We start from the raw sequence: 19,457 nt of genomic DNA on the forward strand, positions 1-19,457 counted from the left end.
TGGTAATCACTCTGGATCTCCCTGACGAGGACCCTGAAGACGAGGACCCTGAAGACCAACCCTAAGAAGACGAGGACCCCGAAGACAATGACCCTGAAGACGAGGACCCTGAAGACCACCCCGAAGAAGACGAGGACCCTGAAGACCACCCCGAAGAAGACGAGGACCCTGAAGACCACCCCGAAGAAGACGAGGACCCCGAAGACGAGGACCCAGAAGACCAACCCGAAGAAGACGAGGACCCCGAAGACGAGGACCCCCGAAGACGACGACCCTGAAGACCACCCCGAAGAAGACCAAGAAGATGACCCTGAAGAAGTTGACCAAGAAGACAAAGAAGAGAAGACAAGCACCAAGATACAGAAAAACAAGAGACAGAAAACCAAGAAGCAGAAATACAAGAAGCTGCAGAACAAAAAGCGGAAGAACATTAAGCATAAGACTAAAAATCAGAGCAAAAGATAATATCTAAATTATAAGCAGAAGATGACTAAGCAGTGTATGGGGGTGAGTCCGTTCCTCCTCGTGGTGCCCCTGGAAAAGACCTGCTGCTGCAGGCCAAACTGAACGCGGACAAATCCTGTTGTAAATCTTTTGTGACGGGCAGAACGAAAGGTGTAATGTCCAACCTTTTATAGATAACAACTACAGGAATGCCTGTCACAAATAAGAATATGATGAAGAAGAAGAATATGAAGAAGATGAAGAAGTAGAATATGAAGAATGTAAAAAAAAGAATAATACGAAGAAGGTGAAGAAGAAGAAGGTGAAGAAGAAGTGGATGAAAAAGATGCTGAGGATGATGAAGGAGAAAGTGTGGGAGAAGTAAAAAAGAAGGTGAAGAGCATGGAAGTAGTGAAACATAAATATCTGACAAAATATAAAAATACTTAACATAGTTAATATTTCCGTAACTCAGAACATAATAAAAAAATATTAATTCCTGCTATTCCATTTGACTGGGCTAAACCTCTATGCCTTTATTGTCTCCCCCACCTCCCCCAATACATTCTACATTATTCTTAGTTGTTTTCCTTCATGTAGAAATAACCTACAAGGAAAGAAAGGGTTTATTTTAATTCCGATATTTATGTCCCATTGACTTGCATTGGTTTCCGGTATCGGAATCGGCGATATCCGATACTTTTTCGGTATCGGTCCGATCCAATCCGATCCGATATTTCCCGATATCGGAAGGTATCGCTCAACACTACTAATAACTAAAACTGAAAGAACTGAACTGGAAGATAAGTTGGAATACATACAGCATGTAGGCGCATGTTCATACTTGCCTCTAAACAAACAAAACCTAAAATTAAAACAAAATGAGCAAATACCCTGCAGTAAATAAATAGCAATAGAGTATGAAAATAATATAGGGTACTTGATTAACATCATTTTGATAAAAAAAAATGTAAAAGCCATCCCATCACGTCACGTCACGGTGACCGTACTCAGGAAGGTCCTAACTTCTAGTATTAAAACCTTACCATATGTAATGATGTAAATGTGAATAAGGACTGAGAAGGACAGAGACCCCGACTAATGGACACCCAGCAGTGGTGAGCTAAATGTAATGTCCAGCTCAAAGAAAAGGGAGGCCACACCCTTATTTGCACAGAGTGCAAAAACCTGAAACTAAAACTTAAAGAAATTAACTGGAATATAAATTGGTATGCATGCAGCGTGTAGGCTCATGTTCACACTGGCCACTAAACAGACAAAACCTACGATGAAAACAAAATGAGCAAATACCCTGCAGTAAATAAATAGCAATAGTGCATTAAAATATAGGGCACTTTATTAACATACAGTAATTTTGAGAAAAAAACATTAAAGCCATCCCACCACATCATAGTGACCCTATTTGTGACGGTCCTAATCTTTAGTATTATTTACTGTAGGGTACATGCTCATTTTATTTTTCTTAGGAGAGGGGTACCAAGCACCTCAAAAACATTTGTAGCTGTCTGTTATAAATTCATACTTAATTTTAGACTTGCAATTGGCGGTTATTTTATTAATTTTCATACATAAAACTTTCACTGTTATTCCCTAATTATATCTATACCTGCTATATTTTTAAGAGAGCACTGTCCTTTTTTAGGGAGTTATATTGCCTCTCTCATCAGGACAAAGGATGGGTGGACCAGTGGAAGTTCGGGTACCAGAACTTCAACCTGAACCCCATTGAAAATAAAGGTTGCCCAAACTCTTAAAAGGTAAAATAATATATGTCTATCTCTCTCTCCCTCTCTCTCCCTCTCCATATTTCCTGATATATAGTTGCACACCTCTCCACACTTATATGTAATTTTGTAATTAACTATTATATAAATAACTATATAATTTTTTTTCATCATTATCGGTTACTTCTTTTTCTATTGGTTATGTTTATTTCACTCCTTTTGATAGACAAATTCTTTTTGGTTTTAGAATAGCTTCAATCAGGATGTCTATAACATCTCGACTGAGGTACAAGCTAATTTAGCTACAGCTGCAGAAACAGCTAAGAAGAGTGTTGAAAGAACCATCGAGCTGTGCCCAACATTGCTCTTGGAGATAATGGTATGGCTTTCCACAAAAAACATCTGATTGAAGGCTTATTGCAAAAAAATGGCACCAAGTTCGTTGGTCCATTCCAAACTATTGAGCATGTCAACCCAGTTACCTTCTGTCTGAAACTACCTCCCACTCTGAGAATCCTAGCTCTCATCTATGCCATCTAGTCCTCAGTAGGTTCACTCCTACTGTGGCGCCCCTGAGGGTTTGACCACCACAGGGATTCTGCACTTCTCTAATGGAGTGTAGTGTTCCTCCTCTGAGGTAAGAACAGTGTGATAGTCGTGACCCAACCTTTGCATCCAACACCACATTTCTCCACCAGAGGGGGCTAGTATGCACTAGGTGCTGTTCCCCTGGTTACAGGGAGACTGGGGAACCAAGAGTTAGGGGAACCAGTTAGTGGGTGAGGGTGGAGGACTTACAAGTTAGTTACACTTTAAATTTCATATTTAATAAAAAGCCATCTTGGTTCTTGGTCCTTGTAGTTTAGTTCTTTGACGGCCCTTGTTAGTCAAGTTTACTGGCTGTCATGTATTGTGATCTCCTACCCTGAAAGTGGATCCTGTGAGGACCTGCAGCGGATGGAGGCACAGCCCTCGCACCCCGGCCTTGGGACGAGGGGCAGGTTGCAGACAAGGAAGGTCTCAACCCAGTCAAGGACCACGACCAAGAAGGCCCGGAGCTTAAGAGTGTAGCTCCATAGCAAATGGATCCCAGGGAGGATGCAGACGGAGCGGCGTACGCCACCTGTCCTCACCACCTGATATATTCAGAGGGATTCCAGCTGCAAGAGGGGTACCGGCCCCCGACACCCGACCTTGCTACTCAATGTTCTGGTCGGGAAAGCCCAGTAGGCCCTGAGGATCCCACCGGGTATCGGAAGGAGCGGAGCAGCCACCCGTACCCTTGTTCTGAGAGGAGCTCATTCTTCCTCACCTAGTTTTGGCTCCCACTCCTGAAAAAAAATACTGACTGAATACTGACCAAATACTGATAGTGGGGCCGTGGCCTAATGGCAATCCACTGAAACAAGTGGACTGTTCTTCTTCACCTAGCACAAAATGTGCAGACTGCAGATCATGCTGCATCTTTCTACATACCGTCTGTGGCTGTCATGAAGCCTGGCATGGTGTACCTCAATTATGAGTGCTACAAACCTCAACGCGCAAACTAGCTATGGCATTGGTGTTTCTTAAAGACACAGCGCAAAACCATTAGTATTAGGCCACGGCCCCACTATCAGTATTTGGTCAGTATTTTTTCTCAGGAGTGGGAGCCAAAACCAGGTGAGGAACAATCAGAGAAAAGGTATAATAGAAACAAGTCACCAATTCTGCATTTATCACCCACTCCAGGTTTTGGCTCCCACTCCCGAAAAAAAATACTGACCAAATACTGATAGTGGGGCCGTGGCCTTATGGGGCTGCTTCACAGACTTCATGACTTGCTCATCATTATAAAGAGGAACGTTTCTCCTTTCAGAGATTGCCAAGCCGCCATAAAGAGACTTAAAGGCCATGCAATGCTCCTCTGAAGAGGCTATTTGTATATTGCTCCTCAGTGACACAGTGGGCTATGTATATTTTGATTTGAGCCACATATATGTACTTAATGGATCTGACTTTATTAAGTAGTGCCTCACATAAGTCTGTTACAGCATCCATAGAATTAATGCCAATAATAAATGACAATATAACATTCCAATGATTATCTTACTTAAAAGAACATGATAGTATTTAGCAATGGCACATTGTTGGTGGTACACAGCAAATATAACATAACTTAAAATAACACATCACATTGCATATAACATGTGGTGTCTGCACAGATGTTGGGCAAGAGTAACCTATAGGAAAAAAGGCAAAAAGGAACAGTCAGGTTGCATCAGTTCTTAATTTTTCTTATGGGGTTTTTCAACCAAGCTGATCCCTCAAATATTGTCAGATTCAGCTGACATTGATCTAATGTTTATGACCGCCATAGGTTAATGTGTACTCTAAATAATACCGCCATTCATATTAGCATGCACAATAGCTAAGCACATCAATTGTGCAAAGTTTCTTAATGCTGAAATTAGGATGATTTTCAAAGATATTATAAAGAGCTAAAGAATTGATTACCTACACTAAAAAAAACTTTACTACAGAGAAAAGAATTGACAGTTGTATTTTCATAAACCTAGGGCAGTGCAATTTAAGTCATGCACAAAATAAGTCAAACATGCTCTGCTGGCTTGCTATATAAAAAATGTATACCGTCATCCATATAAAGATATGTAGTCATGAAAATGGGTGTATCTGAACATTTTACTGTTCTCAGGAGGAGCCTTTATGCTGAACAAAGGTTATGATGAAGGGAACAAATGCTGTTATGACAATATAAAAGCAGACTCTAGAAGTCATAACATAAAATGCTAATAATCACTTATGTCTAATATGATGAAAGGATGCAGCACTTTTCAGGCCTAATGATATGTTTCTAAAAGCAAAGATCTGAATTAAGCTGTAGAATTTTCAGTGTTTTTTTATGGTTGAAAAGATGAGCATTAGAGTATGTGCACTCGTTAAGCATTAGGTTATGTTCACACATTGCGTTTTTGCAAATTAAAAGCTGCTTTTAACATTACCAGCAAAATCTATGAGATTTCATGCACACGTTTGTTTTTTCCGGACTGAATTTGCAAACTGCTGCTGCTTCTTTGAAAACTGCAGCATGTCAATTCTTTCAGCGTTTTTGCAGCATTTTGTCACCCATAGAAAACCATGAGAAAGTGCAAAAAAGCAGCAAAGACGCAGCAGAAAAAGTTGCCATAAGTTTCTGCAGAGTTTTTAGTGAAAAAAAAGAAAAAAGCATGTCCAGAAGGATGTGAAACCTATTTATTTCTGTCATTTTCCCAAGTTTAAACCAAAATGTCTTGGTGCCCTTAAATGAGCCTGGCTGTTAGTATTAATATTGTTTAATTAAAATTAGTGATATATTTGAAAGTAAATGATGCCTACCAATGTGTGAAATTGAACAATGCCTGACCTGCTCAATGCTCTGCCAATGTCTTAGGTAAACTATGTCTGGTTAATTAAACTCCCCCAGCTGATTTTACATTTGAAATTGTGTATTTTTCCATGTACTCATATGAACTTTGTTGTTCAGAATAGTTATTATTTATCCAATCTTTTTCCACGAAAAAAATTATCCAATTGCTCTTTTTTTTTTCAAAAATGTTGTATGGTTTCACATATGTCTTGCATTGCTGGCCTTGCACCTTGCACCTTGCATTGTTCATGCTTGTACGGTGGAAGCAAAGCTGAACTTTAGGATCATGAAAAACACAACAAAAACTGCAGCAAAAAAGCCAGAAAAACCTGCTTTGTGTCTGCAGCTTTTCTACTGCCAAGAGATCAGGGTTTTGTTGCAGAAAAAGCAACATATGAACACAGCCTTGGGTGCAGAAATTTCTGCACCATTTCTACATCCCTTGGCAGGAAAAACACAGGGTATAATATGCACGTTTTTTGGTGAAGATTTTTCCCCACTCATTAGTAGGAGTGAAATCTGCAACAAAAGCGATGAAAGAATTGACATGCTGCAGATTTATATCTGCACCAAATCTGCAAGTCACAAAGAAGCGACGTGTACACGAAACGTCAGGATTCTCAATCACTTTGCTGACATGAGGAAACCCTTCAGATTTTGTGAACAATCTGTGCAGAAAAAAAAGTGACAAATTGGTGACATATCAGCAACATGTGCAAAGGCCCTTAAAGTGGTAGGATAGGAAAAACATTGGTGCCTTAGAACAGTTTTTAAGCGTTAAAGGGCAGACCAGTGGCTTAGTGATAAGAACTGCTTTTTTGCAGAGCTGGCATTTCAGAGCTCCATGTTTGAGACTGTTGATGGTCCTGCAATAACGTGTTTGTAGTATAGTTAATATTATCTACAAACCGTGGATGCTGATTATAAAATATATTGTCCTGTACTTGTTACCATTTACTACTGTAGTGTCAGGATTATTAAATTTAAGGTGATACAAGATGGTTACATGACTCCAGCTTAAATGATGTTGGAAACAATATTTGCCTTGCTAGTTGTAGTAAATTCAACTCAATAATAGAAATATACAGAGTAAAGGTCCACCATACAATTTAGACTAACATTGGCCAGACCCACCTAATATTTGTTCCCCCTGAGATAAGCTGCCATCAGAAGAATTTCAGCAGAGTGAGCCCTCCGGTGTATGGGAGAGTTGTTGGAGAAAGCTAATTGATTAAGTTAAGCCAAAAGTTATCTAATGTGTATGGGCAACTTAAAATCCTTTGATCCTCATAGTAGAAACCATAAGTTACCTAATGAATTAATATATGCTTCAAATGAAGAGATGAGATTGCATCACTGAGCATAATGGCACCAAGACCAGGAGGAAACCTTTCTACAAAGAAACTTATTGGAAACCATGATAAAACCAATGATTAGAGGCTTGTGACAATAGCCAAATACATGATATTTATCTTTACATACTATTTCGGTTTCTCACCTTAGGCCGTTTCCATACGAATGGGATGTTGGGCTTCTCACTGTAGAACAGAGAGGAATCATTTGCTTTGAAGTCTTCATCTTCAAACAGAATGCCTTTCCTGTTACACTCCTGTCGGAGCTCCTCATAAGTTTTTCCAGATGAGTGAATACTTTTAGCTGTATTGGGAAAGCTAGGTTCTTTGTGTCGTGGGTCTTGATAGATGTATGGCATTCTTAAAGCAGTCAATTGGTTTACAAAATGTAATGACTGAGCAGTGATGAACAAATGAAGCAGATCACACAGCCTCACACATACAGGTATTGCACACTGACAGCTGACAGGCAGCGAAGGAGAGTGGACAACCTGAATTATTCACTGAAGGGTGAATAAAGCAAACATTCAAGAAATGTATGCTCCTCCTTACTTTCCACCTGTTAGACAAGGAGAAAAGTGCCTTCTGCCAAAGATAAGGCTCAGCAGGAAACGCCCAGTTGTACCAACATGATAAACTTTCACTTTTTTCATTCTCAGGATGAAAGTTTAGACGCACCAGTTTTCTTCAAGGACTAAAAGCAGTTTACTATTTAGACCTGGCCTGTGAAATATTGCCAGTAAAGGACGGATCCTAAATAAATAGCTTGGACAACAATCGCCTGAAACTGTGGGTCCCTCTCACCATACACAATTCTATTTTGAGAACAAAATAAAAATACAGGGGGTACATCTCATTAGTGCAAACAGTGCAGCTTCACAGAGACCCAAGTGGTAACATGGCTTATTTCCACCTCTAAAGCAGTTATTGGACTGCATAGTGTTCTTACACAGGGATGCTTTTCTGGTGCAAATGCTGAACGTGTGCATATACTCTAATAGGAAAATCTGTCGTCACTAAATACAAATTTTACCTATGAATTAAGAGTGAATAATCAATTTAGAAGTAGAAAGAAGCGGAATTCTCTGATAAGATATATCACAAAGTTGCTTATTTCCACGTGTACTAATAAAGTATGACATAAAAGTAAAACCCGCTTCACGTCATCTGCCGTACATGTACGGCACTGCAGTACGTGCGTTCCCACAAACTGACGTACATGTACGGCATGGCAATTGCTTGGGCTCATTCCGAGCACCGGCACAATCAAAAGCGTGTGTCAGCTGACACCCTGCATCTACGTCCACGATCGGTGCTAGCGCAGTTCATGAGTGTTTAACCCCTGTCTTATCATGTTTAAGACAAGTTGAATGAATAAAAAAAGCCTGAATTACTGTTTTTTGTTCATTCTGCCTCCTAAAACTCAGCATAGAAAGCAATAAAAAAATGTTATGTGCCTGAAAATAGTACTAAAAAAAACGACAACTCCCACAGAAAAACAAGCCCTCACTTGTGACTGTCGGCGGATATATAGAAAAATTACAACTTTCAAAATATTGCGATGCGAAAACTTTATCGTGGGTGATGGCAAAGTTAAAAAAGTGATATAAATCTGTAATTGCACTGACCCAAAGAATAAAGTTGTCTAATCACTTATACTCCACGAGGAGCGGCATAAAAAATAAATAAAACCAATTCTTCATCTGCTGTTGATTTATTTATTCTGCCTCCCAAAGATCATAGTAAGGCTCGGCTCATATTTATCCTGCACTCTGCACTGAGCTCTTACATTAAGGTTTTCCGTGTAAATCTCAGAAATACATGATAAACGCCAAAAAATTCGGCCTAAATTTACCACTTAAAGTACAATGTGTAACGAAAAAACAATCTCAGAATCACTCAGATTTGTTGAAGCGTTCCAAATTTATTACCACATAAAGTGACAATGGTCAGAATTGTAAAATTTGGAATGATTAGGAAGGTGAAAACTGAGTTGAAGGGGTTAAGCATTCCTTAAAAACTTTTCAATATCTTTACAAGCAGGCATATCCCATCACTTCACTAACCTAATTTTTCTTTGTACACCCTTTTCCACATTTTTACTCAGAAACTTTCACCAGTTTTCCCCACACTCCATGCACTCAATATCATTCGACATCTGTATATACATAGATTCTGGCTGAACACAGGATTGTGCAGCCTTACTTGAAAAACCTTATTTATTATAAAAGATGGCTGGACCATACAGTACAGGAACTTTTTAGCTTTTATGTCACCCCTATTTCCTTACAGATTGTAAGCTCTTGTGATCAGGCCCTGACTTCTCATGTTTGGATTGCTGAATAATGTACTGCTCTTTAATGTTTGATATTGCTTGTCTATGTGCTCACTATATTGTAAAGTGGTGCAGAATATGTTGGCACTATTATATAGTTATAATTAGTATGATATTATTTAGATATGCATGCAGTTAAAGGGGTTATCCAGGTCTTTGGTTTTTTTTTCCTATGGGGCTAAAAATTTATTGGTAGGTATTTACGAACTATCTACCTGTTCTGCCCAGTGATTATCTTTCCTGGTGTATGTGGTGACTTTGTCTTCCAGTCTGCTCTTATTCCAGGGCATCACATTAGTTACCTTGTAGTTAGGCAGTGGGGAGCTGGCATTCAATCAGCATGACATCAGCAGTGATGCTGTCATGCTAGGTATGGGGAGAGCCCAGCGTAGAATGATGGGAAAAGGTGAGGGAGTCCTACAACTAGGGAAAGGGAAAGTGGAGACCCCTAAACAGAGCTAACAACAAACCCTGACTAACCTATAGACCCTAAATAGGTTCTGCACCTATCGCCGAGCAGGGAACCTGGCCCTAGCTGACCTTAAGGCTAGGTCCTAGGTAGGGAGCAGGAGAAGTGAGTATTAAGTCAGCTCCACTACAAGCTAAAGAACACACAGGGGAAACAAACAGGGGAATACACTTAGCTCCAAGATGACACCAGAGAAAGCACAGCAACAATCCACCAAGGAAGTCCAAGGTAATTCTAGTCAACTACTAGAATCCCAAGCCTGAATAGGTATAACACGCTATCACAAGCAACTAGCAAAAACTAGTAACCCTCAACCCTTTTTCACCTTCCCTTAACCGTAGAACGCATACCTGGGGCCTCGCAGGCCCGCCCTGTTAATTGTTTTCTATTTTCTGCAAGATTTCTTTAGTTAGAATTTTGAAACTCTAGGTATTCCTCAGGTATATAGTTGTTTGTCATTTTTGTTTGAGTTATTCCATGTTATTTGCACATGGGCCTAAAATGCCCCAGGTATGTGAAAATGTAGATTTTTATGGTCATGCGTTCTAGGGTTAAAAAAGCAACGCACGGTCAACACGAAACGCACGTTGGGAAGCCGCAACAGCACCTTTTCCATCCCATTGTGGGGTCTCCAGCCTCTGGGTAAGTGACTTACCATAAGTCCAATTTCAGCTACATCCTTGGCACTAGACCTTATGGGGGTTACTAGATTTTGCTCCTTGGCACTGGCCATCCATGGGGCTTTATAGCAGCACTGTCTGCCCCTCTTTACAGACTATATATATTTAAAAGGTTTTCTCTGTGCCAGTTTTCTACATGTGGACTTGTGCATTTATGAACTTTTATACCATTTTGCACTTTAATATTTTCATACCCTCACTACCCTTGGCTGGTTACTCGTCAGGGTGTCTGTTCTGCTCTGAGCACACCGTATTTTAATGTACTCTATATGACTTTTTACAAGCAAAATATGTATTTAATAAAGAATTTTTCTATTTGCATTTAAAAAGCTCCATTTGTCTCCTGCTTTCACATGTATTTTGGAGTTATGCTGCTGTTGTGGCACACTTTCGCTTATGGGTGATGATGTGCCTCCAGCCACTATGTATCTGGGTCCTTTGTTACTAATGTGTGTGATGAATAGGAGACGTGTGTTTGCGTGTGAGTGTGCATGTGTATTTGGCCTGACAACTCACAGCATTGCTTTAAGGAAAAAGTAAATTTATAAACCTAAGTGTACTGTGCAAAGAAATGAGGGTTAATTCACTGATTATTACCCTTCAAAGCCTGAAGAATTCCTTTGTTTTTTGCTTTCCTATCTGCTGTTTCTTTCTTTAGTTTTTTTTTCTGGTAAAGTTATTTTCCTCATTAAATGTTTAAATTGTAATATGCGTGCTGTAGGAAATCCAGATAGGACAGGGTTAAAACCTAGCACTAGAGGTCCTGATTACCTGCACCTGCTTAGCAATATGTAGTCAGGCCATGTGTTCACTGGTCAGACAGCTGGGGGAGCTGAGCAGTGTGGGTTGTGTTGGAGCTTGAAAGTGTGGTGCCCTGCTGTGCACTGGTGCCACAGAACCCAGAAGGGTGCATGGATGGACTTCTCCACAAGAGGCCCTCACACATTCACACACCTCCACCCTACCACCTCAGACCATCAGAGGGAGCCCGTTAGGGATAAGTAAATGGAGGGTGGAGCCAGGCAGCTCAGTCTAGTCTCGGAGAGTTTTAGTTAGTCTCTCAGACACAGAGAGGGACAGAGCTCAGAGTGGAGCAGAGAGCATGCTGATGCTCAGAGAGCAGCGAAGAGGCAGCAAGCTGGCTGCTGTGCTTAGGTGAGCCAAGGCCTACAGCACGTGTGAAGGCCTAGTGAGGGCCTTGAGTGGGCCGAAGGCGAGAGGAGAAGGAAGAAGTAGTAAGGGGGCAGAGGAGCATACCAGGCACCCAGTAGGAACCACCGGAGCCCCTGGAGGACTACAGGTCCCAGGTTCACCAAATGCTGATTGCAGTACCAGGGCTAGGAGTCACGGAGGCCCCAGCGTCCAGGGAGAGTGATCTCCAAGAGAAGGCCCTACCACCAGGTCAGCAGGTGCAAGAGAGAGACAGTAACCAAGCTAGGCCTAGCTCCAGGCAGGTCAGAAGCTTAGCGACTGAAGCCACAGATCAGGAGGCCCTATACCCACTCATTGTGGACAGTCCAAAAGTGCGCCCTTCATCCGGAGTACCCTGGACCGTGCCTGCACCATCACCAGTAAAGGTACTGAAGCTTACCCCCGTGTGAGTGTCCGTCTTTCCTCCGGGACCGTCCTGCCATCTCTCCCCTGCACCACCATCCATTACACCCCCACGCTGCCCTGAAGCTAGCTCTACCTGTGGAGAGCCACACCATCCCTGCTGCGGTAACACCAGCTCCAGAGGACTGCATTCCACAGGTGGCGTCACGAACACTTTCCCAAATCCCCTATAAAGTATTCCCCCTTTTACTGACCGCCCTGGGTCACGGACCGGGCCAGCTACAGTGATACCCCCCCCCCCAGCAACCAGAGGCCCGACTGCCGAGTACCCCACGGCCCAGGGGGCGCGTGAGCTTTGGCGTCACGAACAGGATTGTGTGCCTGTTGCCACTGGGTACTGTGCGCCTTAAAAGACTGTAATACTCACTGTGGTGAAGGTTTCCCGCAATTCCCGAGATTTCCCGCCATTATCCACCATTTTCCTGTCGCCGCGCGGGAAGAAGAGGGGCGTAACCGCGGGAATCGGAGAGGCGTAACCGCTGGAAGCGCGTAAAGCCCAGGCCCCGCCTCACGCCTTGACGCCCAGCCAGGAAGCGTCAGGTCCTAGAAGGAGACCGTTGTCAAGCGCACGCTCTGATGTCAGCCGCGAGGGAGACTCAAGGTCCTGGAAGAAGACCGTCGCCCGCGGAGCTGCGGGCTACCTGATAAAGAAGCAGAAGGTAGGCTACGGTTCACTAGGGGGGCGCAACCATGGCCGACGACCAGCAAGCCGCCGGAGCACCTTTTAACGCTCCTGATGCTCAACTCGCGCCTGGCGCTGCTCAGGCCGGAGTAGCCGCCTCACCAGCAGGGGTCGCTATTCCAGTCATGCCCATGGCCCTGCCATACATCCCTGGAGCAAAATGGCTTCCCCAGTTCGACAGAGACATTTTTGTAAATCGGCGGGATGTCGAGCCCCACCTGGAACAGGGCCACCCCGACCGGAACCAGTACCCCGGTGACCGTGTCACTTACACTCGGCACCATGGGGAACGCGGGTGGTACGCCCTCCAAGTGTACCGTGTGATTGAGGACACCCCCCCGCAGGATATAGCTGATGACCCGGCTGGGTCCAGCAAGAACCAGAAATACTCCCGGCGGGGACCCCACTACTAGTCCAGTAGGTGGGACTAAAAGCTGTAAATAGTCACCCGTAAGGGTACCACCAGTTGTTTTATGTGTGCTTAATTATCCGTCATTGTATAAAGACTTCAGGCTGGGGACTGTGAACAGCCAAAATCTTATGTTGTACACAGTTTTGCACTTCTTAAAGTGCACCCTATTGGTTTTATATTGGCAACCATGACCTCAGAAGAAAAACCCGTTTGGCGTGGCGGAAGACGTGGTCCTACTCCAGGATCACTTATGCCACGCCCAGGGCCTACGTTGAGGGTTTGCGGACGGGTCCCTCATGCTGCTACTGTTATATCCTGTTACAGAAATTTTATTGAAAGTGCTGTTATAATGTTATGATACCCTGTAACGTTAAAATGATGTGCCTCCCATAAAGGGAAGATAGTTTTATTATCTTATATGCGAATGTATTCTTAAAAATTTGCATGTCTAATTTACCCTGTTTTGCTCTGTTCCAGCCCGCGGACGTGCTGTGTTTTACTAGGGGGGAGTGTGGCGCTCCTGAGGGTTCAGTCGCCACAGAGGTACTGCACCTCACCCAGAGGTGTGGTATCTCCTTTTCTCAGGTAAGGAGGGAGTGCTGCCCGGAACCCAAACACCTGCATCCAACACTACACTGCTCCAGGCCAGCTGGAGGGGCAACATGCATGAGCGCAGCTGCTGAGCCCTGTCCCTGGCTGGAGTGGGGGGAACCCAAAGGTAGGGGGAACCAGTAGTGGGTGTGGGTGGAGGAAGCAGTTTAGGGGAGCACTATAGTAGTAGGTATATAAAGGGGAGCCATCTTAGGGTGGCAGGAGAGTTTGGTGGAGGAGTCAGTGGAGAACAGTCAGGGAACAGAGGCTCTTTAGGAGCTCTGCTACACAAAGTAGGGACCAGTCCTAGAGGCCCAGGTGGGGAGCAGAGGAGTAGGCTCCGCTCTAAGAAGGAATCCTAGGGGGTACGGCGAGTGCAGGACGGCACCCGTACGCCCCGCATCTGTCAGAAGACAGAGGGATCGTAGGCCGCAGGAAGGGGACCGGCCCCTGGGCCAACCGTGTTACTCTACGTCTCGGCTGGGAAAACCAGAGGCTTCTGGCTTATATAGTCAGTTGCTGAAGCCTCATTCTAATCCCCGTGAGGGTCAAGCAGGTCCAGGAACTCCAACGTGACAGGAGGGACTTCAGAGCACCCGAGCAGGATTGATATTATAAACTAAATTTTAAACCTGGTATTTATCTCTAAAATTGGTTTGATGCTGAATTTGCAAACAAATCACTGATATACGACTGTAACATCAATAAATCCTGGAGATCAAAAATTCTCTTAAGACGTTAATTACATATAAAACCATGTGAAAAATATTTAGACACACCAAAATTTCATATAGTGTATACAAAAAAATACTCTTGGTCACACATCGCCAGTCAGAGGTGAATAACTACAATATACTTATTAAACTTGTTGCAGGTGTTTTGATCAGGCCCGTCGTCAGCACCCGGCACTGCCGGGCAAGTGCCGGGGCCCTGAGCCGTCAGGCACCCCGGTGCACTATGGGGCCCATGAGCGGAGGAGAGTGGTGCCCCCCCCCTCGACCCCGCTTGCTCAGGGCCCTGGCACAATACTTACCTCTCCCCATGCCTCCGCAGCAGGTCCCTGTATCTTCCGCGGCTGCTGCACTGTGACATCTCAGGTCAGAGGTCGCTATGGTGTCTTTCCATCGCGCCCTCTGCTGAGCAGTCACAGCGCAGAGCGGGAAGACGGCGACGCGGCTGAGGAGCCCGGAGCAGCGGCAGCAAATGAGGAGAGGTGAGGTGAATATTTGTGTGTTTTTTTGTTTTTTTTTAATGTATGGAGGCATGGGGCGTTTTTATGGGGGCCCAGGAGGCATGGGGCGTTTTTATGGGGGCCCAGGAGGCATGGGGCGTTTTTATGGGGGCCAGTATTCTGTATGGAGGACTATGCTGTCCGGTCTGCACTGTAAGGATTTGCCGGTTTCTGAGCTTTTGTAGAATTTACAATAGATATCATTCATGTAATGTAAGAAGTGAAATCTTTGGCATTGTACTATACCTATATTTCTCTGCGGTACCTGTGCATCATGAATCATGGCATGTGTTAAAGGGGCCCACAGAGATTTTTTCGCCCCCGGGCCCACAAAAACCTGGAGCCGGCCCTGCTTTTGATGAACTGTTAGCTACACCACTCACTGAACAGTTTACATCTTCCTATAATCATGCTCTTGGTCTCTTCGTCACAATGTTTTTTATCACTCCTGTAGCAAGGAAACTCATTAGGAGACTAATATTATTGTATATAGATATTAATGTTGAATATTCCTTCCACCATAGCAATATTGAAATTTCCCACTTAATTTATACTACAAGCTACTACTGGTTTATTCAATTTGCCATGAATCACAATACTGCAAAGTCTCTAATTGTACAGAAAGAAGCATGAAGCACTCAAATCTCCTAGGACTGTTCTGAATCCCTTTTGAGATTAATAATAATAATTTATTTTATTTATATAGTGCCAACATATTCTGCAGCACTTTACAATTAAGAGGGGACATGTACATGTGGCGCCCAGCTGCACTTGGTACCAAAGATCCTGGAAGAGTGCATTAATGGAATCCTCCACAAGAGGCCCCCATAAACGTTCACACATCTCCACCTTCTACCTCAGACCAGCAGAGGGAGCCCATTAGGGATATAAATAGGGAAGGTGGAGCCAGGCAGTTCAGTCTAGCCAGAACAGAGTTCCTGCTCACAGTCAGAGAGGGACAGAGTTCTCAGTTCGGTTTTTACAGAAGTCTGTCTGCAGAGGTAAGCCCAGTCTAGACTCAGTTGTAGCTCAGAATAGTGAGCTTAAGGTGTGGCGGCGCCATAAGATCGGTGAAGCACGGCAAGCTGCCGTTAGTGTGTATAGCCTAGTGAGGGCCCGAGTAGGCCGAAGGCGAGTGGAGAGTTAGTACATAGGGGGCAGAGGAGCTTAACCAGCTCACCCCGAAGCATTTACCGGACACCGGGTCCGAGCTTACCGGGATCTCTACGACCCAGTAAGTCATAACCGGAATCCCTGGAGAACTACAGGTCCCAGGTTCACCAGAGAGCTGATACGTAACAGAGCCAGGAGACACATAGGCCCCGTAAGCTGGGAGCGTGCACTCCAAGAGAAGGCCCTACCACAACGTCAGCCGGTGCAGGACAGAAACAAAGTTAGGCCTAGCTCCAGGCAGGTCAGAAACTTACCACGCAGAGGCAAGAAACAGGAGGCCCTACACCCGCTCATTGGGGAGGATCCTGATATGCACCCTTCACCCTATAGTGCTCCGGGATGTGCCTGAACTACCACCAGTAAAAGGTACTGAAGTGACTACCGTGTCCGTTCCCGTTCTTGCTCTGACCCGGCTGGGTCTCGCCTGTCCTGCAGCCCCCTCTCCGTACGCTGCCCTGAGGCCTAGCTCCACCTGTGGGGAGCTATACCATCAAGCTGCCTTATCACCAGCCTCAGTGGACTGCCGCAGCGCTGGTGATTCTCACAAGAAACCACAGGTGGTGTCACGAACTTTCATAAAATTAACAAACAATCCCCTTTTTAAAGCTGACCCCAGGGTACGGGCCCGGGAGCCGACCACCGCAACATCCCCAAGGCCAGGCAAAGGCCCGGGTACCGAGTCGTCCTCATCCCCCTGGGCGAGTCATACATACAATAAATACATTATCGAGTAACACATTATTCAACACTGTTACGGGTACGGGTGGTGGAACCTCTGTGCTGTGGTGCAAGGAGAGACCCAGAGGGGCGTGACTAAGTATCAACCCGGACCGACTCTGATCGTACGGCGGCTAACGACTCCGTGACCAGGGAGGGACCGAGCAGAGGGACCAGGTGCTACTCTGGGGACAACCTTGTAAGAGAGCAGGTGACTCCCACGGGTCAGAAGGCTGGGACTGACCAGTAGAGCAGATGACACAGCAGGCAGGCTGACGAGTGGTCCTGGAGGATGGACTGGTAGGCACGGCAGGTGACAGGCGGGAGCCTCCGGGTAGGCTGTCAGGTGGTCACGGCAGGTGACAGGCAGAAGTCTCTAGATGGACGGTCTGGTAACATGCAGGTAACAGGTGAGTGGGCTGACAGACACGGAAGGTAACAGGCAGGTAACAGGTGAGCGCTCCCAGGTGAGCGGGCTGACAGACACGGCAGATAACAGGCGGGTGCTCCCAGGTGAGCGGGCTGACAGACAAGGCAGGTAACAGGCAGGTAACAGGTGAGCGCTCCCAGGTGAGCGGGCTGACAGACACGGCAGGTAACAGGCAGGTAACAGGTGAGCGCTCCAGGTGAGCGGGCTGGCAGACTCGGCAGGTAACGGGCAGATAACAGGCTGGCAGGCTAGACGAGGAGTCAGGCTAGCAGCAGAACCTGAGGGCTGAAGCAGAGATAAGTAACACTGTGCAACATCTTTGCTCGGGCACCTCCATTTTGGAGGAGGTGCCCTATATATGGGAGAACCCTCGGCTATTGGCCAGGGACTCCTTAGCACGGCGCGCGCACAGTGCCCGGGGTACTGCGCGCGCCGACAGCAGGAAGAGAAGGAGAGCGGGGAGAGAGGAGGTGAGAGGGACGGCGTCTCTGCCTGGCAGGAGGCAGAGACGCCGATGCAACAAACAGTTACAGGAGAAGTGAGGTCCCTGCTTGCAAGCTTACAATCTATAAGAATATAGAATCTGTAACACAATAGTTGACAAGTGCTTGTTATGTATGGTCCAGCCAACATTATAATAAATCAGGCTGGACCATACATGTTTGAAGCAACTCCTAAAAATGTAAAATTACACCTGCTTTGAAGGTAGAAATGGGCCCCTTACCTCTTGGGCCGCACAAGTTGCACCAATGATATGTCCGCTCCTGTGCTATTTGATGCACGGAGGATGTGTTGACAGATGAATAGGTGGGACCAGATTCTGAGTAAAATTAAAAGGGGGGAACAGGGTAGAGTTAGATAAGTGAGGTGATAGGCCTGTCTCAAGGAATGTGTTTTTAAAGCATGCTTAAAAATGTGGGGGCTAGGTATTAATCGTAATGTCTAGGATAGTGCATTTCAGAAAACTGGTGCAGCACGAGAGTAGTCTTGGAGACAGAAATGGAAAGTTCAGATTATAATAATTTTAATAGTGATTTTATTTCTATAGCACTATATATTTCACAGCACTTTACAATTAAGTGGGGAAATGTACAGGTATTAAATACATCACAAAGTAACACATAATTCAACAGTTACAGGAGGAGTGAGCTTGCTTACAATCTATAAAAATAGAGGATGTTAGTCTTAAATCAGTTGCAGAACAGAGAGCATGGGTAGGGTGATAGACAGAGATGAGGGAGGAGATGTATAGCTGTACAGAACGGTGGAGTTCTTTGTGAGAGTGATAAGCTTATATTACTCTGTAGTGGATGGGTAACTAGTGCAATGACTGGCACAGGGTGGATGCATTGATTTAAGTGGGTGGACAGAAATACGACCCTGGCTGCTGCATTCCGGATGGATTGGAGAGGTGAAAGTTTAGTAAGAGGGAGACTAATTAGCAGAGAGTTGTAGTAGTCCAGACAAGGATGAAAAAGAGCAACAGTAAGGCTAAGTGCCCACGATGCAGAAATGCTGCGGATTTTCCTGAGTGTTTCTGCATCTCCCTGGCAGAAAAAACGCATGCGGATTTTACATGCGTTTTTTTCTGCCAGGTAGAAGCGTAAGTGAAGCGTTTTGAAAATGCGATTTCGCATGCGGGTTGTCAAGCGCTTTTCCAAGCGATTTTAGCATCACCTGGAAAGTGCTTGACAACTTGGTCACACTATATAAATCCATGCAACCGGCATGGATTTATATGGTGTGACCAAGTTACGATGCTACAAATGCAGCATCAATAGTAAAAAAAAAAAAAAAGGTGAAAAATAAACATATATGACGCGCTCCCAGGGCAATGGGGTACTCGGCAGCCGAGCCTATGGATGCTGGTGGGGGATAGGTCACAGTGGCTGGCCCGGTCCGTGGCCCAGGGCGGTCAACCAAAAAGGGGATTGGAACTTCGATAGAAATAAAAATAAAGTAAATAGTTTGTGACGCCACCTGTGGTTTCTGGTAATTTGTACCAGCGCTGCTGCAGACCTCTGAGGCAGTTGATAAGGCAGCTGGGATGGAACGGCTCCCCACAGGTGGAGCGGGCCTCAGGGTAGAGTTTGATGGTGGGTGGTGATGCTGGGACCTGTAGTGCAGGCGGAATGGCGCAGCAGGAGTAACTGACAGAGACAGGGGATTCGCTTCA

At 44.9% G+C, this 19,457-nt stretch overlaps 1 protein-coding gene across 1 annotated transcript in view; it reads right to left on the reverse strand.

The window, feature by feature from the left end:
* The window catches only part of CAPN9 (calpain 9), a 475,752-nt gene extending 468,266 nt beyond the window's left edge, over positions 1-7,486 (reverse strand). Inside the window, exon 1 of the mRNA XM_073671460.1 lies at positions 7,094-7,486. Coding sequence (XP_073527561.1) covers positions 7,094-7,306 — 213 coding nt within the window. The 5' untranslated portion in view covers positions 7,307-7,486. The remainder of the gene's footprint in view (positions 1-7,093) is intronic.
* Positions 7,487-19,457: the final 11,971 nt, after the last annotated feature.

Source organism: Phyllobates terribilis, unplaced genomic scaffold (assembly GCF_046119375.1).
Source record: "Phyllobates terribilis strain yellow unplaced genomic scaffold, ASM4611937v1 Scaffold_3__8_contigs__length_932513732, whole genome shotgun sequence".
NCBI lineage: Eukaryota > Metazoa > Chordata > Amphibia > Anura > Dendrobatidae > Phyllobates > Phyllobates terribilis.